The sequence below is a fragment of the Pieris napi genome, chromosome 5, assembly GCF_905475465.1.
Source record: "Pieris napi chromosome 5, ilPieNapi1.2, whole genome shotgun sequence".
NCBI lineage: Eukaryota > Metazoa > Arthropoda > Insecta > Lepidoptera > Pieridae > Pieris > Pieris napi.
In genome coordinates this window covers 5,499,392-5,523,135 of record NC_062238.1, presented here as the reverse complement: position 1 = coordinate 5,523,135, position 23,744 = coordinate 5,499,392, and the positions used below count along the sequence as shown (strand labels likewise).

Below are 23,744 nucleotides of genomic sequence, written 5' to 3'. Positions count from 1 at the left end.
TCTCCACTACTCCGGCATCCGGTTTTTAACGGGCCGATAACTTGCTAGATCGGAACGCGGTGTTTTATCGGTCCAAGTATATCCAAGAGTTTATAAATTATTATTCATAGGTTTATTTATTTATAGTTATATTATATCATTAAGTATTAGTGAACTATTTATTAAGTAGATTATAATATTTCAAGATAGACAATATGAAAAAAGTTATAAACTAGCCAGGCAATAAAATATTCAGAATTTCGAACGTTTTATTAATAAAATAAAGTATATGGGTTTTAGTTAATATCAGTGTTGCATGATAAATATACAAGTATCGGTTATTGTCGGATCGGATATAGTGGAGAAGCGCAATCCGGCTTTCCGATATTTTTTTAATGACTCATTCCGGCTTCCGACGCCGGACCGGAGCAGTGCAGAAAGGGCCTTAGTGTAAGGTTCCGAGTCGAGACTTAGTGCGAACTATGTGCGTTTTCCAATTACAGAGCATAATGCGACTCAGTGCCGCACAATGCCGCATGATGAATTAGTTTTCAAATGCATCAGCAGAGTGCGCTAAGTCAGTGTTGAAAAAAAAATGTTCTGAATAGAGTTAGCAACCTCATTAATGTATAAATAATGTGGTTAACAATAATAATTGGTTGAAAACTTTTTACGCTTATTTTAATAATCAAATTATTTCATTAACATTTTTTTACTGAAATAAGAGAAAACCTTTAAAGAATATAAGGTTTTAACAAGCTAAATTACCAGTAAAATATATAGTTTCATGTATGAAATTTACATCATTTACGTTTTCAGTAATTTTTTTAAAATGATTTCTAAAAAAATTATATACTTTTTCAAAACCATTGCAATGTTTACAAGAGTATAATCCTGTAAAATAAATTTGTTTACAGATCCGAATTTTAAAATAAAATTGTGTTCATACTTATTTTAAATGTGGAATATAAAAAAAGTAACTATTTATACCTTCATCTATACTTATATTTTTTTTTTAGCAGTTTGAAATAACTTTAATTATTTTCAAAAAATACGACGAAACAAATTTTTCAACAATAAATAATATTTACTAACGAAAATTTCGATAAATGCCAACTTAAAGAAAAACACTGGTCAATTTTCTGTCACTGTGTTGGTAATTGGTATTTATTGCGAGAAGCACGCAAGAGCAATAGTTTTGAGAGTGCTCAATTCAATTGTGCGAAGCGTTGCTGTAGTTGGAACATTCAACTTTGAGCATAATGCCGCATAATGCGCTCTAGTGCTGTAATTGGAAAACGCACTATGACTCCCTGTCCTCCTAAAGATGATACGGGCGTGTATGATAATTTCTCAAATTGGTCGAAATACTTAAGCCAAGACCCAGCGAAAATGCAGTCATATCAATCATTGTCAAAATGAGAAGCCTAAAAATGGGATTGTCAAAGTAGTAAATAAATATGGCCGCCATTTAATCTTAACGATGTAAACTTTTGTTTATGTTTTTAATAAATTTTAAGAAATGATAAGTGAATTTGAGAATTTGTCTCTTGGAGGAAACAATTCTGCAAGCAGTCATGCAGATCCATTCACACATACTGGTAAATATGTCTTAAATTTCGTGTACGCTGTGGTTGTTGACCTCAATGAATATCTACTTGTATTTGGCTGGTTACCGTTCAATCTTCAATCTCACTTCCCGTATTTATTGTTTTTCAGAGTTAACACCCGAACAACAAAAGACTTTAATTGATATACGACGGCGGAAGACGGAATTATTGTTAGAGATACAGGTTAGTGTTAATCCTTGTTGCACATTATATTACATTAGTTAAACTGTCAGTAAACCTCAGTACCTAGTAAAGTTCTATATAAAATTAGTCAATCACTACTTATAAGTCATCATGATTTAACAACTACTGTGTAGTAACATAATAAAAGAGTAAATTCTAAATAGTACTTATATAAAAAGTAACATCATATTAAATATAAACAATGCCCAATAGGATACTGTTAAGCATTGATTTGGAAAACTATTGAGAGAAAGAAAACTAAGATTAATTTATGTATTTAGTCTATCTTAAAGAAACAATGCAATATTTAAGAACTTGATTTTACTGGATTTGTAAAATCTGTTTATTAAATGATCCTTTGATCATGAATAACATTTAAAAATAACCGATAATTAAAACAAGTTCTATATTATTAAAGGCTACTAAATTATGCAAAGACTTATAAGTAGGAGGTGGTTATCTAAATTGAGTTGGTAATGGCTTGTTTATCTGAAGTACGTAACTAGCAATTTATAAATGACTATCAATCCACACTTTACCGCTTAATGTTAAATGTTATAACTTCATTGACCAAATCCATTGTGAAGTAGCAGCAAAAGCTAACTATAATATGATTATGGATTTTTATTCAGATTATGTGTGTACATAAGCTATTGTAAACTAGAATTTAAATTAATGAAAGTCAAATAGGTAATATGAAAAACAAACACTCTTATTTGTTGTTGTGGTTGTTGGTCCCTTTTCCTTTTAATTGGTAGATTTGTTATCTGCCAATTAAAAAACTTAATTCAGGCAAATTTCATTCTTGGATTTTCATATAGTTCAAACTATATCATAGGTAAATAAACCTCTAGAAACTGGTGGATTGGACTTAACTTTAATAAATGTTTTAATGAATTAAAAAAACATAATCATAGGTGAAACAACCCTATTCCTTGGCCTCAGATGTCTGTATTTGTTTTTGTTGATCTTCTTTATAGACTCCCATGTAAGGCTTCTATGCCTGACATGCGGTGTAAATTCTTGGATGTTAGGGTGATACTTAGAGTTGAAGTTTAATGCTATGACTACCGTATGCCAATAATGTATTGGACTTTTACATGGGAGTCAAACTTAATGCTAAGCCTAGACTATCACATTTCAAAACGAACCAGTTACCTCACGACGAATTCCTTCACCGTGAGTGCTGCAATGTCAATTGCGCTCCTTGCCTAGTGGCTCATATTCGCCTAATGGCCAACAAATTTATGTGAATAAACTTAATACATGTTCTTGTTAATTTATTATTTTGCGTTGTTTATTTGTTACGCTATAATTTACATACTCACGATTTTTTAGTGTTGTCAAAAGTTTAAATTATAAAATTTACTATTTAATAGACATCACTTCTACCGATACATTTTCTAAATAGAAAATTGTGTGCAATAATAAAAAATATACGTTTGTATACAATTTAAAAAGAATCGGCTTCAAATGACGGGTACCTATTTTTTTTAACAAAAGGCCGGACCTTTTCATTGAAAAAGCTGTAATATTATCACAATGTAAGGCATCAATGCAAGCTTTTACTACGGTTGAGGGGCGACGAGAGAGGCATGACAGTGCGTACACCAGTCACCAGTAACTGGCGGGGCGCGTTGTGAGCGTGACGTGTTGCGGCGTCAGTGACAAAACTGAGCTCCAGTGTAAAGCTATATTAAAAACGCATTAATTGAAAAGTTTTAATGTTGTGATATTTTAAAAGGTTATATTTTGTGACGACTATCGCATTCTAGCGTAATAACTAATTAGTAAGTTTGCCAGTGATAAGGCGAGATAAGTGGAAATTGCTATGACTACGTTGGTTCTCGTTGATTTTGTATATTAGCTTGCGTCTTATGCCTTAGATGTTAATTAATAATTAAATAATGTGTAGTTTCAAATTAACTTTACATATTTCCAAGTGTTAATTCATGATTATTATGCAGTAATATTGCTTAATTTATTATCAAGTTAAGAAATATTAAATGTACGTAATAAGACAACATGTTATATTTCATATTACGTTCGGTAGAATTCTTAGTTATTTACTACCCACAAATTTATAAAAGTGTTGCTATGGTTAGTTATGTAACATAAACCTTATTTAAAGTTTTTAGGATTTTTTTTCAAACTGTTATTTAATCAGGGTGATCAAACTAATTAAAGCAGGTTAGTTGTTGTATTAGTTAATAATAGAACTCGATTTTGGCTGTCGATCAAATGTTTTATCAATTCAAGTCGTATTTCGTGTTATTTAGATTTACAATTCCTTTGTTTTTCAAATTAATCTTTATTGTTATTAAAATCATTTACATGTAATGTTTAATATTTAATTAGGTTCATTACTTGTTTGTTTGAACATGATTCATCAACATGTCTACACACCATCCATTACTGCTTTAACAAAATATTTTAAATGCAATACTAACAGTCTTTTTGCATTTCTGTTATGTAATGTTATATTAATAATAATTTATAATATACATAAATATCGATGTTTTTGTCAAACATTGTTGTTCGTTGGCACAAATTGGACCAAAATTAACGAATTTTTAACATGTGCTGGTTTTTGATTCAATTAAGCAATTGATTTCAGCAAAGACGTTAAGACTAAGCAAATTTGAAACGAAGCAAAACTTGCAAACTAAGATTTTACCACTGAAGTAGAATCCCCTTGAAAGTCTATATGTATTTGTATAATCTTACATTACATCTTGACCTTACCCTTCCTTGTATAAAAATTCCGGTTTTTCCCATATAACAAATTGGACAATCGTGTTGATTCATTTCTCTTATCATATTTCCTCTGAACACTTCCGGCCCTGTATTTCTGCTTTTGATAGTAACACCCACACTTTAATTGCAAAAAGTAATGAGTAATAAAATAATATTATATGTACTTAGATTTACTTAATGTTTGCAAAACTTTTTATTTCGTTGTAATTTATAGTTTCAGAATTTTACTTTGAATATACAATACAACCGGTGATAACGGTTGGTTGCGTTTACTCATACGTGTTGTAAGATAATTATTATCTATAGGTGTGCGTATAGTTGTTGTCAGTTGTCACATTGCCAAACTGTAGTGGCGCCCGCGCCTGTCTTCAGTCTATAACGTTCCTTAGCGGGAAGTGTATGGCGCGCGATGTGTTTACATTTTCGCCTTCTGTGCGAGGCGCTCTGGTGGCCGGTGCTGTTGAGATGTGCCCGTCCTACGCACACCTATGATGACGACTATGATCAGGTGCGTTAAATACGGTAAAGATGCCGCTTTATGCACAGCAGAGTATTGGCTTCGTCTATATTTGGCAGTAAGACGTAGGCTAACGACACTCATATCGACAATCTGTAGTCATTAAAATTCCACTTGTTTTGCTTTATAAATTCCTTAATTTTCTTATCGGGCTTGTAGATTTTTGGTCCTGCTTCAATTACCTTATCCGTAAAGTAGGCTGAGACTTGTGTTTGCGAAGTGTAATGCGTTTGGTGTGTTAGCGCTTGTGAAGTTATGTTTATCAAGGCCGGGCCCGTGGCCGCTGAAGATGAGCGCCGTGGCTCGGTTTCAAATTGGTTTTCTTCATTGAGACGAGGAGGTCGGCGTAAGCGCGAAGAGAATGGAGTACCATCAAATTATGGGTCTTTGGGAAGACGAAAGGATGGTACTCAGTCGCGCGGCAAAACGAGATCTGCGTGGGATTTAACAACGGTCACAAGAATGGTCTGTATTTTGATATTATTTAGATTATTAAAGGCGAAAGTTAAGCTTCACTAGCGATTGAACTTAGCTGGAAAATGAAATTTTGGCCATAATCCAAATTTGCTGAATCGATCCTGGTACGGGATACTGCGAGCAGAACGATGACTGGACAGTATTCAATGGTATCGCGGTCCTCGCTGTTCATAATATTATTGTTACTTAGTCGAATGAAGAGATCACTGCATTACCTCCCTTAGTCCCACGACCTATTACAATAATAATGCGGGTGTATTTATGTATTCAATGGCTTATTTAATCTTTCAATCGAGGGGGCTTGCATTTGTTAAATTTAGGCAGAAATCTTTTTACTTACAAATTGTAATTTATGACTCACGGTTTTTCTATCAATTACATTGTCTAATGATTTGTTTATTGTATTAAAGATAACAATATTCAACTAATGGTCTCATTTATCATATCAATATTTATTGTTAGTCAAACTTAGATTACAAATGTCCCTTTTTATGTTTTGTAAGTTTCCTAATATTAAAAAAAACACGATGATACCACAGAAATGAATAAATTTGTCGTGTAAGGTAATGAAAACAAAAAAATTTAAATTAAAGAGACATAGAGCTGTTAAATTTTGTCATTGGGGCAAACTTGTACCGAAATGGTAGTAAAAGACCACGTGTTCCGATTGCACGTGGTAGCGACGTTCATAATACATGGAATCTAAATTAAGAAATGTTTTTAAAGCAATTTTCTTATAACATTCATGTTCTAATAATATAAAATGTATTTTGAATGACGTCTGGAACTGACTAAAAGTGTGTCGGACCCAAATTCGCTTTAGGTTTGGTGCCAATTACAAAGGTTTACAGTTTGACATACCTTGACCGTAATTACTTCCGTTCAACTGTTTTAGAAATGATTCTTTATTAATTTAAAGATTTTATTTTAAATTTCGTTGTCTATATGTTGTTAGAACATTAAGATAATATCAGACTACCTTGTATCACTTGTATGTAAATGACATGGACGGCGATATTTAGTATTAAATCGAAATCAGAAAAAAAATCGGGACATATATTAACACAGTATATAAGTTTGAGTCCATGAAACGGAGTCGTTATTTTTCCTCTGTCCATTTTTTCTTACGGTACGCTGCACAATCAACGGCGGATCCAGGGGGGGGGTCATGGGGGTCATGACCCCCCCCTGAGCAGGACTTAGGTGGACCACTAATTGAACATAATGATTTTATATATAAATTTGTCGCCATACAGATTATATGTTACTACATACCTTCAATATTCAATTAATTTTTATATAATATAATAACTTTGTATGATGGCAAACGTTTGGGAAACGCATCGAAAATTTGAATTTTCCGCGCCATACTTGCGCGCACTTGTCGCTATGAAACGTCTAGCTAGACCTTAACTCAATCGGAATCGGAACGACTAAACTTCAACATATCATAACATAGTCTTATTTTAAATTGTGACATCAATATGTATCCTAATAGGAAAATTGGATACACTACCCTGTCAGCGAAGCGACAGCAGAAAGGTCTTTCTCTACGTTGCGCAGAATTAAATCGTGGCTAAGATCTTCAATGGTTGAAGATCGCCTAACCGGACTGGCACTTCTCCACGTTAATGAAAACGTACCCGTTGACGTAAATGACGTATAACGCGTTTCCGGAAAACACGTTAAAGAAAAATTGATTTAGTTATTAAAATATATGTATTTTGTTTGATGGAATCCCTTGTCGTACCATCTCTTCACTTTTGCGAAGTTTAGCGTAATACCCCTCGACATACCTCTAGCTGTTATGACAAATCATTCATCACGGTTATGTCATATAAATAAGCTGCTTCATTCCGTACGTGATAGTCAGGCCGAGCTAAGCTCGCCAAAACAGCCCAAGCTGAGCTGTAAAGGCCCTAAAGGCCAACACCGAGATACCACTTCAAAAAAAAAATTTAATAGTGTTTCTCTGGATGTCTTCAAGAGAAGATGGTAATATGTACGTGTATATAGGTTGGTTCAACTAGTGACGTCAATAATTTTTTTTTAGATTCCTCACCTGGGGGTATACGAAAATATCCCATGTATATTCCGCGTTTTTTGTCGTTTTCGAGTTATAAATTTTTTTGTGTTTTTTCAATATTTTCTGCCAGCGAGGTTTCAAAAATTCATATCTTTGTTGTAGGTATTTTGCAGTTTTTTTCTGTTAAATGATTCCAGAAAAAAATCCCAGCTTCTTAAAATTAGTTAAAGCTACTCAAAAAAGGTTTTAAAGTTAGAAGTTTTGTTTTTAGCTGAATTTGCCCAAACATTCGACTTCAATTTAAAAATACAAAAAGAAGTTTCCATAGCTTCTGGCTAAGTTTAAAAACTCCACAGGGTTCTAAGCTACCAAAATCATAGAAAAAAAAATGGTACTTAATTGGTCTTTTTTGTTGTAATCGGTGGATTTTTTTTGGTGGATAGGCTATAAATCATTGAAGCATTAAAAATGTATTTTTTTCGACTTTTATTATTCTTATGGTTAATTAAACTTAATAATGTGTTTTTTTAATTAATTTTAATACCCGTAAAATAAATCTAGCTTTAATCGGCCTTTTAATGTGGATAGGCAAAATATCATTGAAGCATTAAAACTGTATTTTTTTTAACTTTTATTTTTCTTATGGCAAATGAAACTTTACGATCTATTTTTTACTAATTTTAATACCCGTAAAAAAAGTAGCTCGTGTAATTCTTACAATAATTTTGGTCTTACCATTCAAAATTCAAAATGTTATTCGAAATGATTATTGCTAGTTATGAAATTACCTGTTTTTTAAATAACAAATAAAAAACACAATTTACTGAAAAAATACTATTTCTAATATATAAAATTCTCGTGTCGAGGTGTTTCGACAATCGAACTTCGTTCGAACTTCTCCGAAACGGCTTGAACGATTCTCATGAAATTTTGTGTGCATATTGGGTATATCTGAGAATCGGACAACATCTATTTTTATCATTTTTGTGTTAAGGGTAGTCCACCCCTAAATTATTACTTTTTAATTTTTAGATAAAGATTTTTTTTTATTATTTCATAATACAGCATTAAAAAATACATACAACCCCCAATTTTCAATCCTCTACGATCAACCCCTATTTTTTATTATAAATGATATACATGGCAAAACGACGTTTTCCGGATCAGCTAGTATTATAATAAATTTTCAGAACTCCTTCCTCCAACTTGAATACATAATGACAACGTTTGGGGATTTTTCAAAGAGCTGGTTTACCCGAAGGAAAGCTACTTTTTTTTAACGGGTATTAAAATTAATTAAAATCACATTATAAAGTTTAATTTACCATAAGAATAATAAAAGTCGAAAAAAAAAAACATTTTTAATGCTTCAATGATTTTTAGCCTATCCACCTTAAAGGCCGATTACAACAAAAAAATACCAATTAAGTACCATTTTTTTCTATGATTTTGGTAACTTAGAACCCTGCGGAGTTTCTAAACTTAGTCAGAAGCTATGGAAACTTCTTTTTGTATTTTTAAATTGAAGTCGAATGTTTGGACAAATCCAGCTAAAAACAAAACTTCTAACTTTAAAACCTAATTTGAGTAGCTTTAACTAATTTTAGGAAGGTGATATTTTTTTTATTTAAACAACATTTAAGACAATCATTTCATAGAAAAAAGATGCAAAATACCTACAACAACAAAAAGATAGGAATTTTTGAAACCTCGCTGGCAGAAAACAATTAAAAAAACACAAAAAAATTATAACTCGAAAACTACAAAAAATCGCGGAACATACATGGGGTATTTTCGTATGCCCCCTGGGGGCATGTGAGGAATCTAAAAAAAAATATTGACGTCACTAGTTGGACCAACCTGTATGTACACAATATTATGTGTTAAGTTTTTCAAGTGTACAATAAAGAATAAATATTTTTAAGTGCAACACTTTCGTACATTAATAAAATACCTACTTTTTACTTGTATCTATTGTTATCAAAATTAAATTATAAGTTCTTTACTTGACCACGATTATGTGACCCCCCCCTGGCACCAAAGCTGGATCCGCCCTTGTGCACAATAGTTATCCCACATTTTTTGTTCCCACTTACTATCTTACCACGTCCGACGTTTGATGCACTTTATTGTTACAACGTTGAACGCTCTTTCACTTGCAGACTTCACAACTATCCAGCCTTCGTGAAGTGCTTTATATATAACACATATGTTGATAGTATACATGCACTTATTTCGCTTGTAGCAAACATTAAATAATTTACTTTCTAGTATACATTTATCTAAGAACTTTCAAGTGCGAACATTTTCGGCTTCGACGGCAGGTAATCCTAACCGTAAAATTTATCCCTACTGTTATTGTAAGTCCCTGATTTTATTATTCACCGACCAACTCGCCTACATAGCATTCTTCTCACTTATTTAAATTATTATTCTCCAAACGTGTCGAGAAAGGAAATGTAGAATTGTGCTATTCTTAGTAACAGTTTTAAATTCGCAACGAGCGTCTTTTTGTCAATAACAACATTCGTGAGTTAGTTGTTAGAGTCGAGGTGCATGTTAGTATTCATATTAACGAACACACCATCTAGTTCGTTATACATTACCATCTGAATATCATTTGCTATTCAGACATTTTTTTAATTTTAATTTAATTTTGTCTTACCAAAATCACATGCCAGAGTTTTCTTATTAATTGGGCTTTTATTTTTGGAATTTACGGACATCGTTTGATAATTACGTCTCAGTGTTAAACTAATATAAATAGCTTAGAAGCACACTTAATAGTGCTTTGATTTCAGTTAAAGAATGACGATAAATAAGGCCTTAAAATACCACACAAATACAGTTTAGATTAATTACCTCCCATCGCATTTTTAAAAAGCTAATTGAAAATAATAATTTCGTGCCAATTCACACTTGCATTTTCTACATACTTTTTATTTAATAGCTGCAATCACCCAGACTCCGCTGACCTTGAATCTGTATCCGCATTGCGTTTGGCAAGGAGAGATTCTCTGTACTGAAAGTTATTAGCTTTTTAATTAGTCTATAACGTCCTTGCGAGCCATTTAGTATGTGTAGTGAAGTGTGTCAAGTGAAATACTTAGGACATAATTATCACAAGAATGCAAATTAGACTTATTCGATGGCTCTAATAATTAATGTAGTTTGCGTATTTGTAGAGTATAGCAGCCACTAGATTGTACATTCGCAATGATTTTCATAAACTTTACTTGTAGTAAATACGCTCTGCTATAAGCAAACACTTTGACAGACAATTTTTGACATTTTATTTAAAGTGGACCTTTAAATAAAATGTCAAAAATTGCGATGCAATTCAAAATCTCTATTTTCTTTCAATTCGGCTCCGTGCCAAAAACTTTTGCAGTACGATTGTTTGTCAGTTTTCTAACAAGTTTAAACGTAGCATTTATTTCCTTATTGATTAAACGAGTTGTTTTCGATTGTAGATCTTGTTTCTAGAATAAATCTAGACGTAATTGTATGCTTTTTTGTTTTTGTTGGCATTGTTGTGCGTCGTTCCAGGAATAGTTTTTGTCAAAGGGAGTTGACCTTGCCAGGGGAACGGAGGGAAGGTGAGTAAGAACTAAGCACGATCGACGACCTGCTCGACAGGTTTAACATGCATTGCGTTATAATAACCGCCTTTTACAGTTAGATATCGCGACAATTATTAGCAAATTTTATTGTTCTCCAAGAACGGTGCAAAATAGAATGTTATTTCGAAACGAAACCTCAAATACCCTTATCTGTTTATAGTGTAAACTTCTATTGCAAAATACCTTTTATTATATTTTCCATACATGAAGTTTTAGAGATGTGACATATTAAAATCATTATATTAGTGTCCTCGGCTTGGTACCCGAACACGACCTCGACAAGATTAATAAGCTGATCTAGAAAATTCGATGGTCTAGGGGTACTACGATCGAGGTTGCTGACAAACTTAAGTATCTGAAAAAGTCATTGTAGTTGCCTTTACGTTGGCATTTCTAAGAGCGTTGCCACTTGCGAATCTTGCGACATTTAGATCGCTAACATTTGAAAAATCTGCTACCCGTGAAGATATAATTAAAATAAGTTATGTTTTATAAAGTAGCTCTTTGGGTGTTTTCACAGACATGTGTCGGGAAACGTTGCTTCGTTTATTTTCCTTCAAAGTAACTCCTGTTTAATGTTACCCGCATGTCCTTTGTCGTTATAAACTAAGTTCAAGTTATTTTTAGACAAAGTAAACACGCTCTCAAAGTCAACAGTTTTGAAGAGATTACTGAATACCCTATTTTTTGGGTCTGTTTTAAATTTCAAGACACACTTGAACTCTACTTGACTTTTTTCATTGCATGTATTGATATATGGAGAAAACATGTTTAGATAATAAAGAAAAGATACGGAATAAATAATAGTTTAAAACATTAAACATTGTGTCCACAGCAGAAAATAATGTAAGATAAATATTAACATAATGTTTTGGTTGTAAAAATATGTGTTATGATTAAATTTCGGTTTTCACAATTTTTGTGAAGTAGTTAGTGAAAACAAATAACCTAATAGTAAAAGCCAAAATTGTATAATGAGATGAAAAAAAATTCAAACAAATAATTGTAAAATATGCGTTTTTATTACACCAATTTTCAATATTTCTACGCCTAGACGATTCTAAGACTAAAAGACAATAGGAGCTATTTGTTTGACTATAATTGAGTTTAAAGATGTAGTAGACTTCCGCGGTCTACGGCATTGAACTTTATCACACCATGTTGTAATTATTTTAGGCGCCGCGCTTGTACTTACATCTCTGATAGTCATGTTTATATACGGTCATTACAGCCGCTTTATTGCCCTTATTAAACAATATGTCATACAGAATGTAACGTATCAACGACACTCTTTTCATATATAATATTCTCTTTACATTTAGAATGTACCAATGCCATGGTCACGGCCAATAGAGTGGTTTCTATGATCCCACTTGAAAACATTCCGTGATGATAAACAGGGTATCTACTCTTGAGGTTTATCATTGCTTTTAACTCATTCAATATCTAAGTATAGCGTTTACTTCATATTATTAATTATATTTATGGGTTAAAACAGCTGTATTAAAAATACATTTAATAAATCCATTTCATACAATTCACCTGGCGTACCGGAATGACTAATAGAAATAGTACACGCAGCTTACACCTGCCCTAATTGGCCTCATTTATTTAATAGTTAGGTTAAAACTATGTTATCTATTGAAGTTCGTTAAATTTATCAAAAATATAATAAAGGTCTACGTCATTTATGTACAACTTCCGGTATATTAAGAAGTGATGGTCCGGTCACTTTTATAATTCATTGATGTTCATTTATATGTGTTAATTAAGAAACTTATACCAAGCGCAACGTGGTAGATAACAAGAAAGGTAATTAAAGTTTTGCTTGCCACATAAAAAACCTGTTTAGTATCTTAATTCATTGAAATTCAAATATTTAAAGGTGGGAACTGACCAACGTTACGAGGTGTAATGTAACATGTAATGTAATGTTACTCAGCGAGCATTCGTGCAGTCAGTACGTCGTGTTACGGGGAAACCAGCGAGCAACGAGCCGCTCGTTGCTCGCTTTGAGTGCTCCACCCGGCAGTCGGTTTTTTGGCGAATCCTTTGAGTGTTACGCGGTTCGGTCAGTACGCTCTTTGTCAAAAGTCGTCCCGAGCGCACGCGCGTCGCGAGTAATCACACGTCAATCAATCAATCAATCAAACATGGAGTGGAACAAAGAAAAATCTCTGTATTTTTCTATAAAATGGAAGAAAAGAGGAAGTGTTGTGGAACCCAGCTCATCCAGAGCATATAAATTCAACAGTTCTTCAAAATCGATCAGAGACATGCGTACAAAGTTTTTATACTGTCCAGTAATCATTTGGTTTTTCAAAGTTGCTATCAATGACAAACCACCACATACGCCTCTGTTTTTAAATAAGTTTGATCTCCAGTAACGTTTTTTCTTCTTCTTAATTTGGAAGAAACAATAATTAACTAGAATCAAAGATACCAACGCGTCCTCGCTGTCGGCCATCTCGTGAACACTGGCGGCGAAAGCGGAGCACAGACGTTTGACGAGCATGTTACGCCGATTTTAATACACAGCGTAACATGCTCGATGCGTTACACGCTCGATGCGAATGCTACATTACACATCGTAACTTTGGTCAGTTCCCACCTTAAGAAATGTCGATGAGTCATTCTGGGTTAATTTGACAGACGCAGGCGACCTCGATGCCATTATCGGACACGCATTATGCATAGGTATTTTCATATTGCACAATCCTCTTGTGTCTGGCACCTAATATTAATACGTAAAGAAAACCTTTTGATAATATGTATATGTGAATAATAATATTTTAAAAGAAATCACGTTGCAAATAAAATATTGCCATATCGAATTCCATTTTGCTTGAATGTCATTGACGTTGTTTGAATTTGTGCGGGCGTTGGCCGAAGTCTTTGCATGTGTTTATCGCCCCACTGCTTCTATACGAGCCGTCTCATTAGCTCCCTCCGCGAATACTTTTGTTTTTATTCTGTCTGTTTAGCCCTTGCAAATGGGACTGTAAGCACAAAACAATTGTTGTTATCTATGGAGCTTGAAAGCGTTTATCCAATTTCCAACATTTAGTTTGAAAGATAGCAGTAAATTACATTTTTATTGCGATGCAATTTTTCACATAGCACTTTGTAACGATCGCTATTCCGTTAGTAGTACAATCGTATTTATTTCTAGTAATATGCGGGTATTCTGAAGCAAAAATAAATTTTAGTTAAATATACATGTTAACTTTACAATTCTTCCGTTTTGGCTTCCGGCCAGTTAGACAAGCAGTGTTCATTTACACCTAGACTTCAAGTGCGTATGAGTTTGCTCAGTGACCGTGTACCGGAAACATGAACGTATTGTTTGTTCTCTCCTTTTTAGCCAACCTCTTAAGTGTCATTGTAATGTGCATTTCTTTATTTCCCTTGCACTCATTCTACGAACCACTTATTTGCATGGTCCTTTGTACTGACAAGAATTTGCATTTCTATTGACTTTTATTAGTGTTATTTGCCCTTCAGATAATACCTGGTGACTAAATTTGTATGCATGCTTCTCCTATTGTTAAAAAGATACGTCGGTAGTATAATATAACTGAACGTATTTTGCATCAAAAAATGATAACATTACTTAATACAATATTTATAGTAGCCTATGTCAACTTTATTAATCACCCTTTTTAGAAAATATATGCTTTAGAAAATTATAACGAATTGTATCTTCGATATACTTCAAAGCAATATTTTGTCATCTATACTTCGTTGGTTTGTCGTGTTGCATGCCGTGCTTGTTAAAAAGTTTGAAATTTCATTTGAACTCTAGAGGAATTCATATGTAGTTTACGCGAAACATACTCCATTATTCCAAGAAATAATGACACACAATTTTACAATGTTTTCACCACTTAATGGTCGATGACTAATATTTTGTTTTGTCTATGCTAAACTATCTCGGTAATCATAATATGTTCTCTCATGTGATTACTGATATTATGGTGGATATAAAGATAAGGGACACGATAAGGATAACATTCTATAGTATTTTATACATAACCGTTAACTATACATAAAATTATACCATCGACAAAATAAATACTTCCACGTGAAGCACACGCGACGTCCAATATATTAAAGTTTTTCACAAAGCCAAACAACGATGAATCATATTTTAACTCACAGGAAATGCGAACCGTTATAAAAGAAACAAAAGAGATTTAATGTGAATTTAATCCGGTTGCATTTGCTGTATTTTATTTTAATTAATCTACTTTTGTGCTATAAGATGTATCTCCAACTATAATGTTTTATGTATTAAATAGAGATCCTGAATCATAAGACACCGCATTGACCATAAAATCTTAATATATATAAATTACGTGTCACGTTGTTTGTCCGCTATGGACTCCTAAAATACCGAACCGATTTCAATCAAATTTGCACACCGTGTGCAGTTTGATCTAACTTAAAAGATAGGATAGCTTATATCTCAATTTATACTCACAATATTACTTTATATATGATAGTCACAATTCTAACAGATGGCGCAGTGTTGAAAGTAATGGCATTACCACCAAAAAAGCATAGTGGTACCCATGACTGGTGTTCTCCTACCGTTTCCCTTGAATAGGTTACTACTATGTAATATAACTAAAACCTTAGCCACAGCAACGCTTCCCCGGTCTACTAGTTATATATATAAAAAAAGTTTTTTTTTCCAAAAATAACGTGATAAGGTTGATAGACTTTAATTGTCATTGATATTAATTTCTTAGCTACTGCAGTTAAACGGACTAGGACTCGAGCTCCTAATTGGCCAGTATTACCGGAGTATATTATCGTGCGGGAATTGAACGTTACAATATGGATATCATGCCTATTTATTATGCGCTATATAATAAGATTCAAAAATATCTAATGTTAAAGGAAGTAAACAGTATTACAACATTTGCAAGTTGTTTTTCTTGGACTTCGAAGGTTATACCTGTCATGCGATGATGTCGTCTACGTACATTCCTCGCGAATTGCGTAATCATTTTGTCGTCAATACTTTTTGTTTGCAAGAAATATGTAAACTAACTTAAATTTAAATATTTTTTTAAAATGAACTTTGTTGAACTTTACTAATTTCTTCAAATGATTGTAGGAAATATAAGATTAGAAATAAATCGTGTCTAATATGACAATAGTTGTTAAGAACGTTCCTCATACACCTTTCACTATGAAACTTGCGTGAATGCAATTGTTCTTGGCCCAGTTTGAGATATGTAATAAATGATGAATTCACATCCGAAATATGCAATTGTATCAGTATCTCCATGTTACTACACCTTGAACAATAGGTTTAGAAAACTTCATTGAATGGTATAGGAATCATTCAATTGAGGTTACTGTAACTTTAAAAAAGTCATAGTTCATAGTTCAACTTAAAATGGTGACTCGTTATTATTAGTGTTGGCAAAGGCGGCCGAGCAAACTGAAATATCACTAGGCCATTTGAAAGAACTTCAAATTTTTAAGCTATACTAATACTATGTCGTAATAAACCAGTGGAGGATTTTTAAATCCGGGTTTGTATGCTTCAAGAGTTCAAAAGTGCCTACTATCAATTCTGCATTTGTATGAAGGTCATATTTACATATATGCAGAAACACTATAAATAAACTTTGGAAGATTGCCAAAATAAATTATTTGCTTTAATATTAATGACCGTCGTCCCTGTGTCTGTGCGGAAAATTCGAAGAACCATTAAAAACGTATTTTCTCTTTGATGTCAATGAGAAACAGTTTTCAGTAATGATTGAAATAACGTTACAAAACATCAATTGTTTAAAATATATAAATATACTAGCTGACACGGCAAACGTTGTTTTGCCATGTATATATTATTTCTAGGAAACATTTTTTTAGTTCAATAAAAATAACTATAAAAAATAGAGGTTGATCGTAGAGGGGTTGTATGTATTTTTGTATGTTGTATCATAAAAAAATAAACACCATTGGGTGCACCACACATTTAGAGGGTTGAAAGATAGATAGTAGCCGATTCTCAGACTTACTAAATGTATAAAAAAAATCATAAGAATCGGTCGATCCGTTTCGGAGGAGTATGTGAACGAGCATTGTGACACGAGAATTTTATATATTAGATGTATTATTAACTCATAATGTGCCAACGTGTGGAACATGTATCTATATTATTAACATATTGTAATCATATAGACACATAAAACTGATAATAAAATAATATACATTGAAATAAATAACTAAACTTAACATAAACTAAAATATATCATTAAAATTCCGAAGATACTGGCAGCGTTCCCCCTTTGAATTGCTAGACTAATTCTTTGTCCGAGGTAGCTGCCAGATCTTCGGTCTCCTGTGATGTCGACTAACCTTTTTGAAATTTCTTTAAAAAGCCTTAAAGCGCTAGGACCCCACGGACCAAGGGTCTCGACACCGAATGGGACAAAATCATATTCTGAGCCCAGAATATGATTAATTATTCTTTTTTACATCATTTCTTGACTTGATGACTCAGTTGGTAATGTTATACTGGGCTCATTACTACTAACACATTTTAAAGCAATTTTTTATCTATATCGACATGGGGTCGAAACTAAAAACGGACCGCCGAAAAGTAGGTAGCTAATGTTATTTATGGATTGGCTTACATCGGCCATTAGGCGATGTCGCTAACCGCCCTTTAATAACATTGCTATTATATCAGTTTAAAAATAGACGTATCAGTTCAAATTATTATTTCCTTGGTCAAAATTATTTAGATGCGCGGTTTCATTTGGGTTTGCGGTTTGATGTTTTTATACGATAATAATTCTTTCAACTAGTATTTTTTTCAATTTTTTTTTTATATTGCATAAATCAATATCAGTTTAAAGCAAGTAACAAAATGCCTACTTTGGATCAATTTTGTAAGTACGACACTCCTAGCGTTAAAAATAGCACAAACTAACGTAGTTCAATTCATATATGTACTAAACATTTGTTTAGTTAACGAAATGAAGAATCTTAATCAATTCTTCGTGACAAAATTAACGTAAAGGTCAAGGTTTTAAAGTTAACTCGAATTACTTGACAAAAGTACCGAAAAACTGACTTTGTACCAAAAGTACAGCGTATGAAAGAAACGGGCAAAGCGCATAGCAAAACCGTTGATTAGCTATTAAAAATACATATATAAGACCGAAGCTTTGGAAACAATTTATTTATATAATTTTAAAACATTTCACAAATGCAAAAATGAATATTACTCTAGTTAATAATTCAAATAATGCCTTTTTTAATCCTTTTCAAAGAGCTGTTGTTAAAATAGGAAAATACGTGGACGATACCTATGAGAATATACAAAACATCCGCCTTACGTTTCTGAATGCAAAACAACGTACCTAGTTCTCTACGCTTTGTTGATATACGTGATATAATACCTTTGTTTAATATCGTTATTTTTTGTAACGTTATCACTTCTATATATAGCTATCACTTAACTTAGATTAACAGCCAAGTAAAGTAATGTAAAGTTTACATTCCTTTACAAAATTAACAATTCGATCCTTATGTCACATAAATATTTAAAAAACTTAATTTGTGTTTTAAATCTCTTACTGAACGTGAAGATTAATTAATTATCAGCAAATTTAACATCCAGGTACAGTTTTATATTGTCTGATTTAATTTTAGCTATAGGTTGTACTGTAAATACAGAAAATAATAGACTAAATATACAGAAGTCCATCATTCATTTTATTTTTTGAATTACTTTAGATTAAGGTACTATGTATGTATATAATTTTTTTTTTATATAACATTTGTTTCTGCACTTCTCGCACGAATCATGTTTCTTTTTTTTTTAGTTTTTTCTTTAACTAGGGTTGCCTGGAAGAGATCGCTTATTAGCGATAAGGCCGCCCGTTGCATCCCTTATAATTTTTTTTGTATTGTGTTTGATTTTTTGTTTTTTGCAACGAAGTGTTAATAAATAGGTAAATAAATAAATAAATTCATTCATCGTCCATCAGGCATGTCAGGCAGTTGAAAGACCCGTAAATTAAAAACCAAAGCACACTTTGACGTGTTTGAGAAACTCTACTTAGGGAAAGTGAATTAATTGGTGAAAGTCTTCAAAGGATTCGCGAACACGATCGTTTTACACTCGTCTTATTGGAATCCTTATTAGTTATGCCTGTGCGATATTTACGCTTTATTGTTTTCGAGTGTAATCATTATTTAATGGAATTCAAACCCGTTAGGAGGCTGATATTATAGATTATACTAGATACTGAGTTACTGTACGGATTGTATTTATTAAATCACCATCTTTCAAGTAAAGAGCAGTATTGGCCTAATGCAATTCTCATCTCTAGTTCGAACGAACCCGGGCTGTGCACCAATGGACTTTCTGTCTATGTCTACGATCTAAACATCGCGAGGAAACCGTGCATGCCTTAGACACAAAAATTCGAAATTATATATATACCATATATACATACATATACATATATAATTCGAAATTCCAAAAAACAAGAGATCATGAAACATACAGAAATCTAAGGCCCAGACCTAAAAGGTTGTAGCGTCACTGGTTTTTTACCATAATAAAGTTTTTATTTTTTAGAGAGATAAGAAACTAGCACTATGCTTATTTGAAGTTTCATCTTATCTAAAGAAATAATCTATCTTAAGTCGGGTCAAGTACGGAAAGAACTTATATAAAAGATAATATTGCTGTTATAATTTTATGAAATCGACTATGAAACACTTGAAGTTCATACTTTGAACCTATGCAGTATTTTTTTACGTTAAAATATTTTTAACACATGGTCCCATTTTTAAGAGCATTTCTTCTATCACTGCATAACCAGATATAAATTGAATGATTTGTTTAAAAATGGAATCAATGTTAAAAAAAATTACCGCGTCCGCAAGTAGTGTCTAATAACGCTGGGGTCGCGACCCACAGATTGGAATACCTATCTTTAAATTGTTAACTTTAACAAGGCATTGTGAACTGATAGTAACTAAATAATACAGAATTGCATACAACCATTTGCAGTTTGATTGCATGATTGGTCGTGTTCACTTTAATATAGATTTATGGACGGTGTTAGCGTCATGGAAGTTTGCGATCAGGTGACGGATCTTAGTATACAATGCTACGATTTTAAAGAGATATCTTTTTAAACAACTTCAAACAGCCCAAAGGAATATTCACAATTCGATGTGTAATTCTTTTGAATGTTCAAGCATTGCTCATGGACCGATCTGGCCGTCGAGGTGTGAAATGATTCGGATTGGCAGCGAATTGAGAATATACACCCAAAATATGTGTATAAATAAACTAATTAACATTAAATGTGTTTGTTACAATGGGAAAGAAATATTGTTATTAAATACTTTTTAGTAACGTAACGAAAAGGTGCTTCATACATTTAAAGAAAATTATGTATAGTAACAGTTTCAACCCATTATTATGAACGATTATTACTAATAGTTCACGATGGTGGCCTGTGATTTGTTGTAATAATGGAGTCAAATTGAAAATAACACTCTCAATTGTTCAATTGAACTTATGAGGCCCTGTGAGGACGGGTTTATCGATTTCAATATCTTCATACAGTTCATAATGTCACGTGTATTCTTAGAAAGGACGCCGGTAGTTCTTATAAACCTGCGTTGCCTGGAATAGTTTACAAATTCATTTTGGTTTATATTTCGGCCTAGTGCTAATGTATCGTAGAAGCAAGCCTTCTCTTGAAAACGGTGCAAGTTTTTAAGAGTTATGAATTCGCGGATTAATAATAATTAATTAAACATTTATAAGGGCCACGTCAAATAAAGTTCTATCTATATGACAAGTATAAAAATATAGTTTCATACTCTTTTATGTTTGGTTAAGAGACCATAAAATAATATCGTAATAGTTTAACAAAATGTACGCCGTATTCTAAATGATGATAGCAATCAAATTATATTTGAAACGAATCGGTGAAAGTGTGACCAATAATTATTATTATTCAATACAGAAACGGACAGAAACAATCGCGTATTTTGTTATGGCAATAATAGTTATTGTACAATATTTGACTTACTCACTTTCATTTCTTATAAAGAATTTGATTCGATATTACCTATAATAGAACTGAATATTAAGATAAATTTTCAATATAATCGGGCTAATTTAGTATTTAACAGGATTCGTTTTATTCCTGGCTTAGCACGATAGATTTTCCTTAATCCTTAAAAGGAACCCAGTAGTCAATAACATTTAAGAACCGCAAAGCTCTATCAAGGGTTCATACGGATAACGATGCCTTCGGCCCTCGATTTGATACGATGACGCTATTAAAGTTCCTCTTTTAAGAGGATTATTTGTAATCGCTGCACTCCAGTTTACGGGCACGATTCACGCCTATAGCTCTATAAATATTCCGCTATTTACTCTTAATGTAAACATCTTAGTATTTTATTAATGTCTAAATATCCATTTGCTTAAAATAAAAGTGACTCAACATGATTGAACAGTGATTCAGACATGACGGTTCTATATGTCTAGACACGGTAGTGTAATGCTTATTGTTTGCTACTAGGAAAAGAATTTTAGTAGTATTCAAAGGATTTTTTTATTAACATTCGGTTAAAAGATATAGGTTAATATAGCAAGTAAATAAAATTGGTGCATTCGCTGTTGCCTTTTAATGAAAATTACAGCAGAATATGTAAATATATATTAAAAACTAGAATAAAATTCAAATTATACAAAATAATTATAAATTAAAACAAGCCTAGCGTGATGAATATAGATTCTACTCTCTCTTTTCTGGTTTATATGAAAAATTGTAAAACAAATTATTATTTTCACAACTTTGTGACTTCCATATATAGCATCGAATTTAACGCATGCGTTCACTTTTATCGGTGAAAGGTTCTATTTTAACCACGTTTTAAGCTTTGACGTAGATATGAAAGCTTTGAGATGCAACATTTTTTATTATATGGTTTTAAAATGGATAAGGAAAATCGGTATTAATGTTTTATTTCATTTTGCCTTTATCAGCTATAATTAATTCATATGATAGATTAGATACACGGGGTTACCCGTAGATGTTGATTTAGATTCCCAACAAAGCACCGCATCGGGTGGCACAGGAGGTTGGTCACCCACATAAGTCTATAAAGAAAAATATTATAGAGGCGTATAACACAGTAAGACTGTTTTAGGGTTACATTGCGAAAGTAATCTTAAGCCGAAGGTACACCTGTCATATGTTTTTCCTTGTACCTTTCTATTTTCAGTACATATAGAGAAAGACATCAAGTTTAAAGAGAAAATGAATACTAGAAAAAACCTGTCTAGACAGTCTTAATAAACATCTTGTAGGCCCTTAGCTCTCATATCGTGTTTACTTAAGTAGGGTATCGATGTTAGATAAATGGACGGTAGTGTCGTTCATTAAATCGCTCTAATATTTATTTTATTGCTCACAAAAAGTATAAAACAATCTAATACTAATATTATAGAGAAGAACGATTTGTATGTAACGAATTTGCTCAAAAAGTACTGGACCGATTTTAGAAATTCTTTCACCATTTGATTGCTACATTAATTTAATTGCAAGAAAAATATAAGGATCCCTACTAAAATTACAATAATGTTTACCCAGGGAGTAAGAAATGCCTATAAAATATCTTTTATCAAATGCGCTGCGAAAATTATTGATGATAGAACAATAAAAGGTCCAATTTTTTTTTATTAAATGTCCATCCGTGCGAAGCCGGGACGGGCCGCTAGTTAAGAAATAAAACACTTGTCTTGTATAAACGACCAATCTAAAACTAATCTTAAAATGTTGTGTTAAATGAAATGTAATGTTATCTTTAAATTAAATAAAAAATTGAAATATTCACGAAGTTATTATTTTTGTGGCATTTAAAGAAACTGTCTCTTGTCGTATGAAATAAAGTATTGTTATTTCATCGTCTAGACACGGAAGACCAGTAGCGCATCCCTCAGGGGAATAGGTTGCCGACCGCAAATTATGTTGGAACGCCGTCAGACCGTATCGCGGCGAGATTCAAGACACTGAGCCCTGCGCCTTTAAATAATGCATACATTATATATTAGAGTCTATAAAGCTAACGAGGAATATATCTCCTTAAACAATCTTTCGTGGGGTTCTAATAACCGTACATTAAATTATTTGATTGTATTTAAACTGGTTATATAATATTAAGTGTACCGCTCAGCTTTCTTTTGGAAAATTAATATTGAACATGTGTGGTTTGCATTATGAAAATGTAAATTACATTATTAATTGTATAGACGTATTTATTGTATAGAAGATCTTAAGACTATGTTAGTTCCGTATGCGAAGTCGTGGTTAAGCTCATAACTCTGTGGATTCGGTAACAGAACTTCTTCAGTATGTGCTTATGGTATAGAACTTAGTCTTGAGTTGAGAACTGTTTCGTCATTGTCTTGCTGCGAAATTGAATACTTTATTTACTTGCATTAATAGCAGTGTTTATCCTATCATATTGTTATAAATTTATAACAAGAAATATTAAGCTTTAAG

General features: G+C 32.5%; 1 protein-coding gene across 5 annotated transcripts in view; it reads left to right on the top strand.

Moving 5' to 3' along the window:
- Positions 1–1,418: 1,418 nt before the first annotated feature.
- Positions 1,419–23,744, top strand: part of LOC125049595 (cytohesin-1) — a 35,695-nt gene continuing 13,369 nt past the window's right edge. Inside the window, exons 1-2 of one of the 5 annotated variants that reach the window (XM_047648981.1) lie at positions 1,419–1,580; positions 1,699–1,772. In XM_047648981.1, the coding sequence (XP_047504937.1) occupies positions 1,502–1,580; positions 1,699–1,772 (153 nt within the window). In that variant the 5' untranslated portion in view covers positions 1,419–1,501. Of the gene's footprint in view, positions 1,581–1,698; positions 1,773–3,404; positions 3,563–3,709; positions 5,038–5,074; positions 5,512–23,744 lie in introns of those variants that run through there. The other 4 variants (XM_047648978.1, XM_047648979.1, XM_047648982.1 and 1 more) reach the window with 4 other exon arrangements.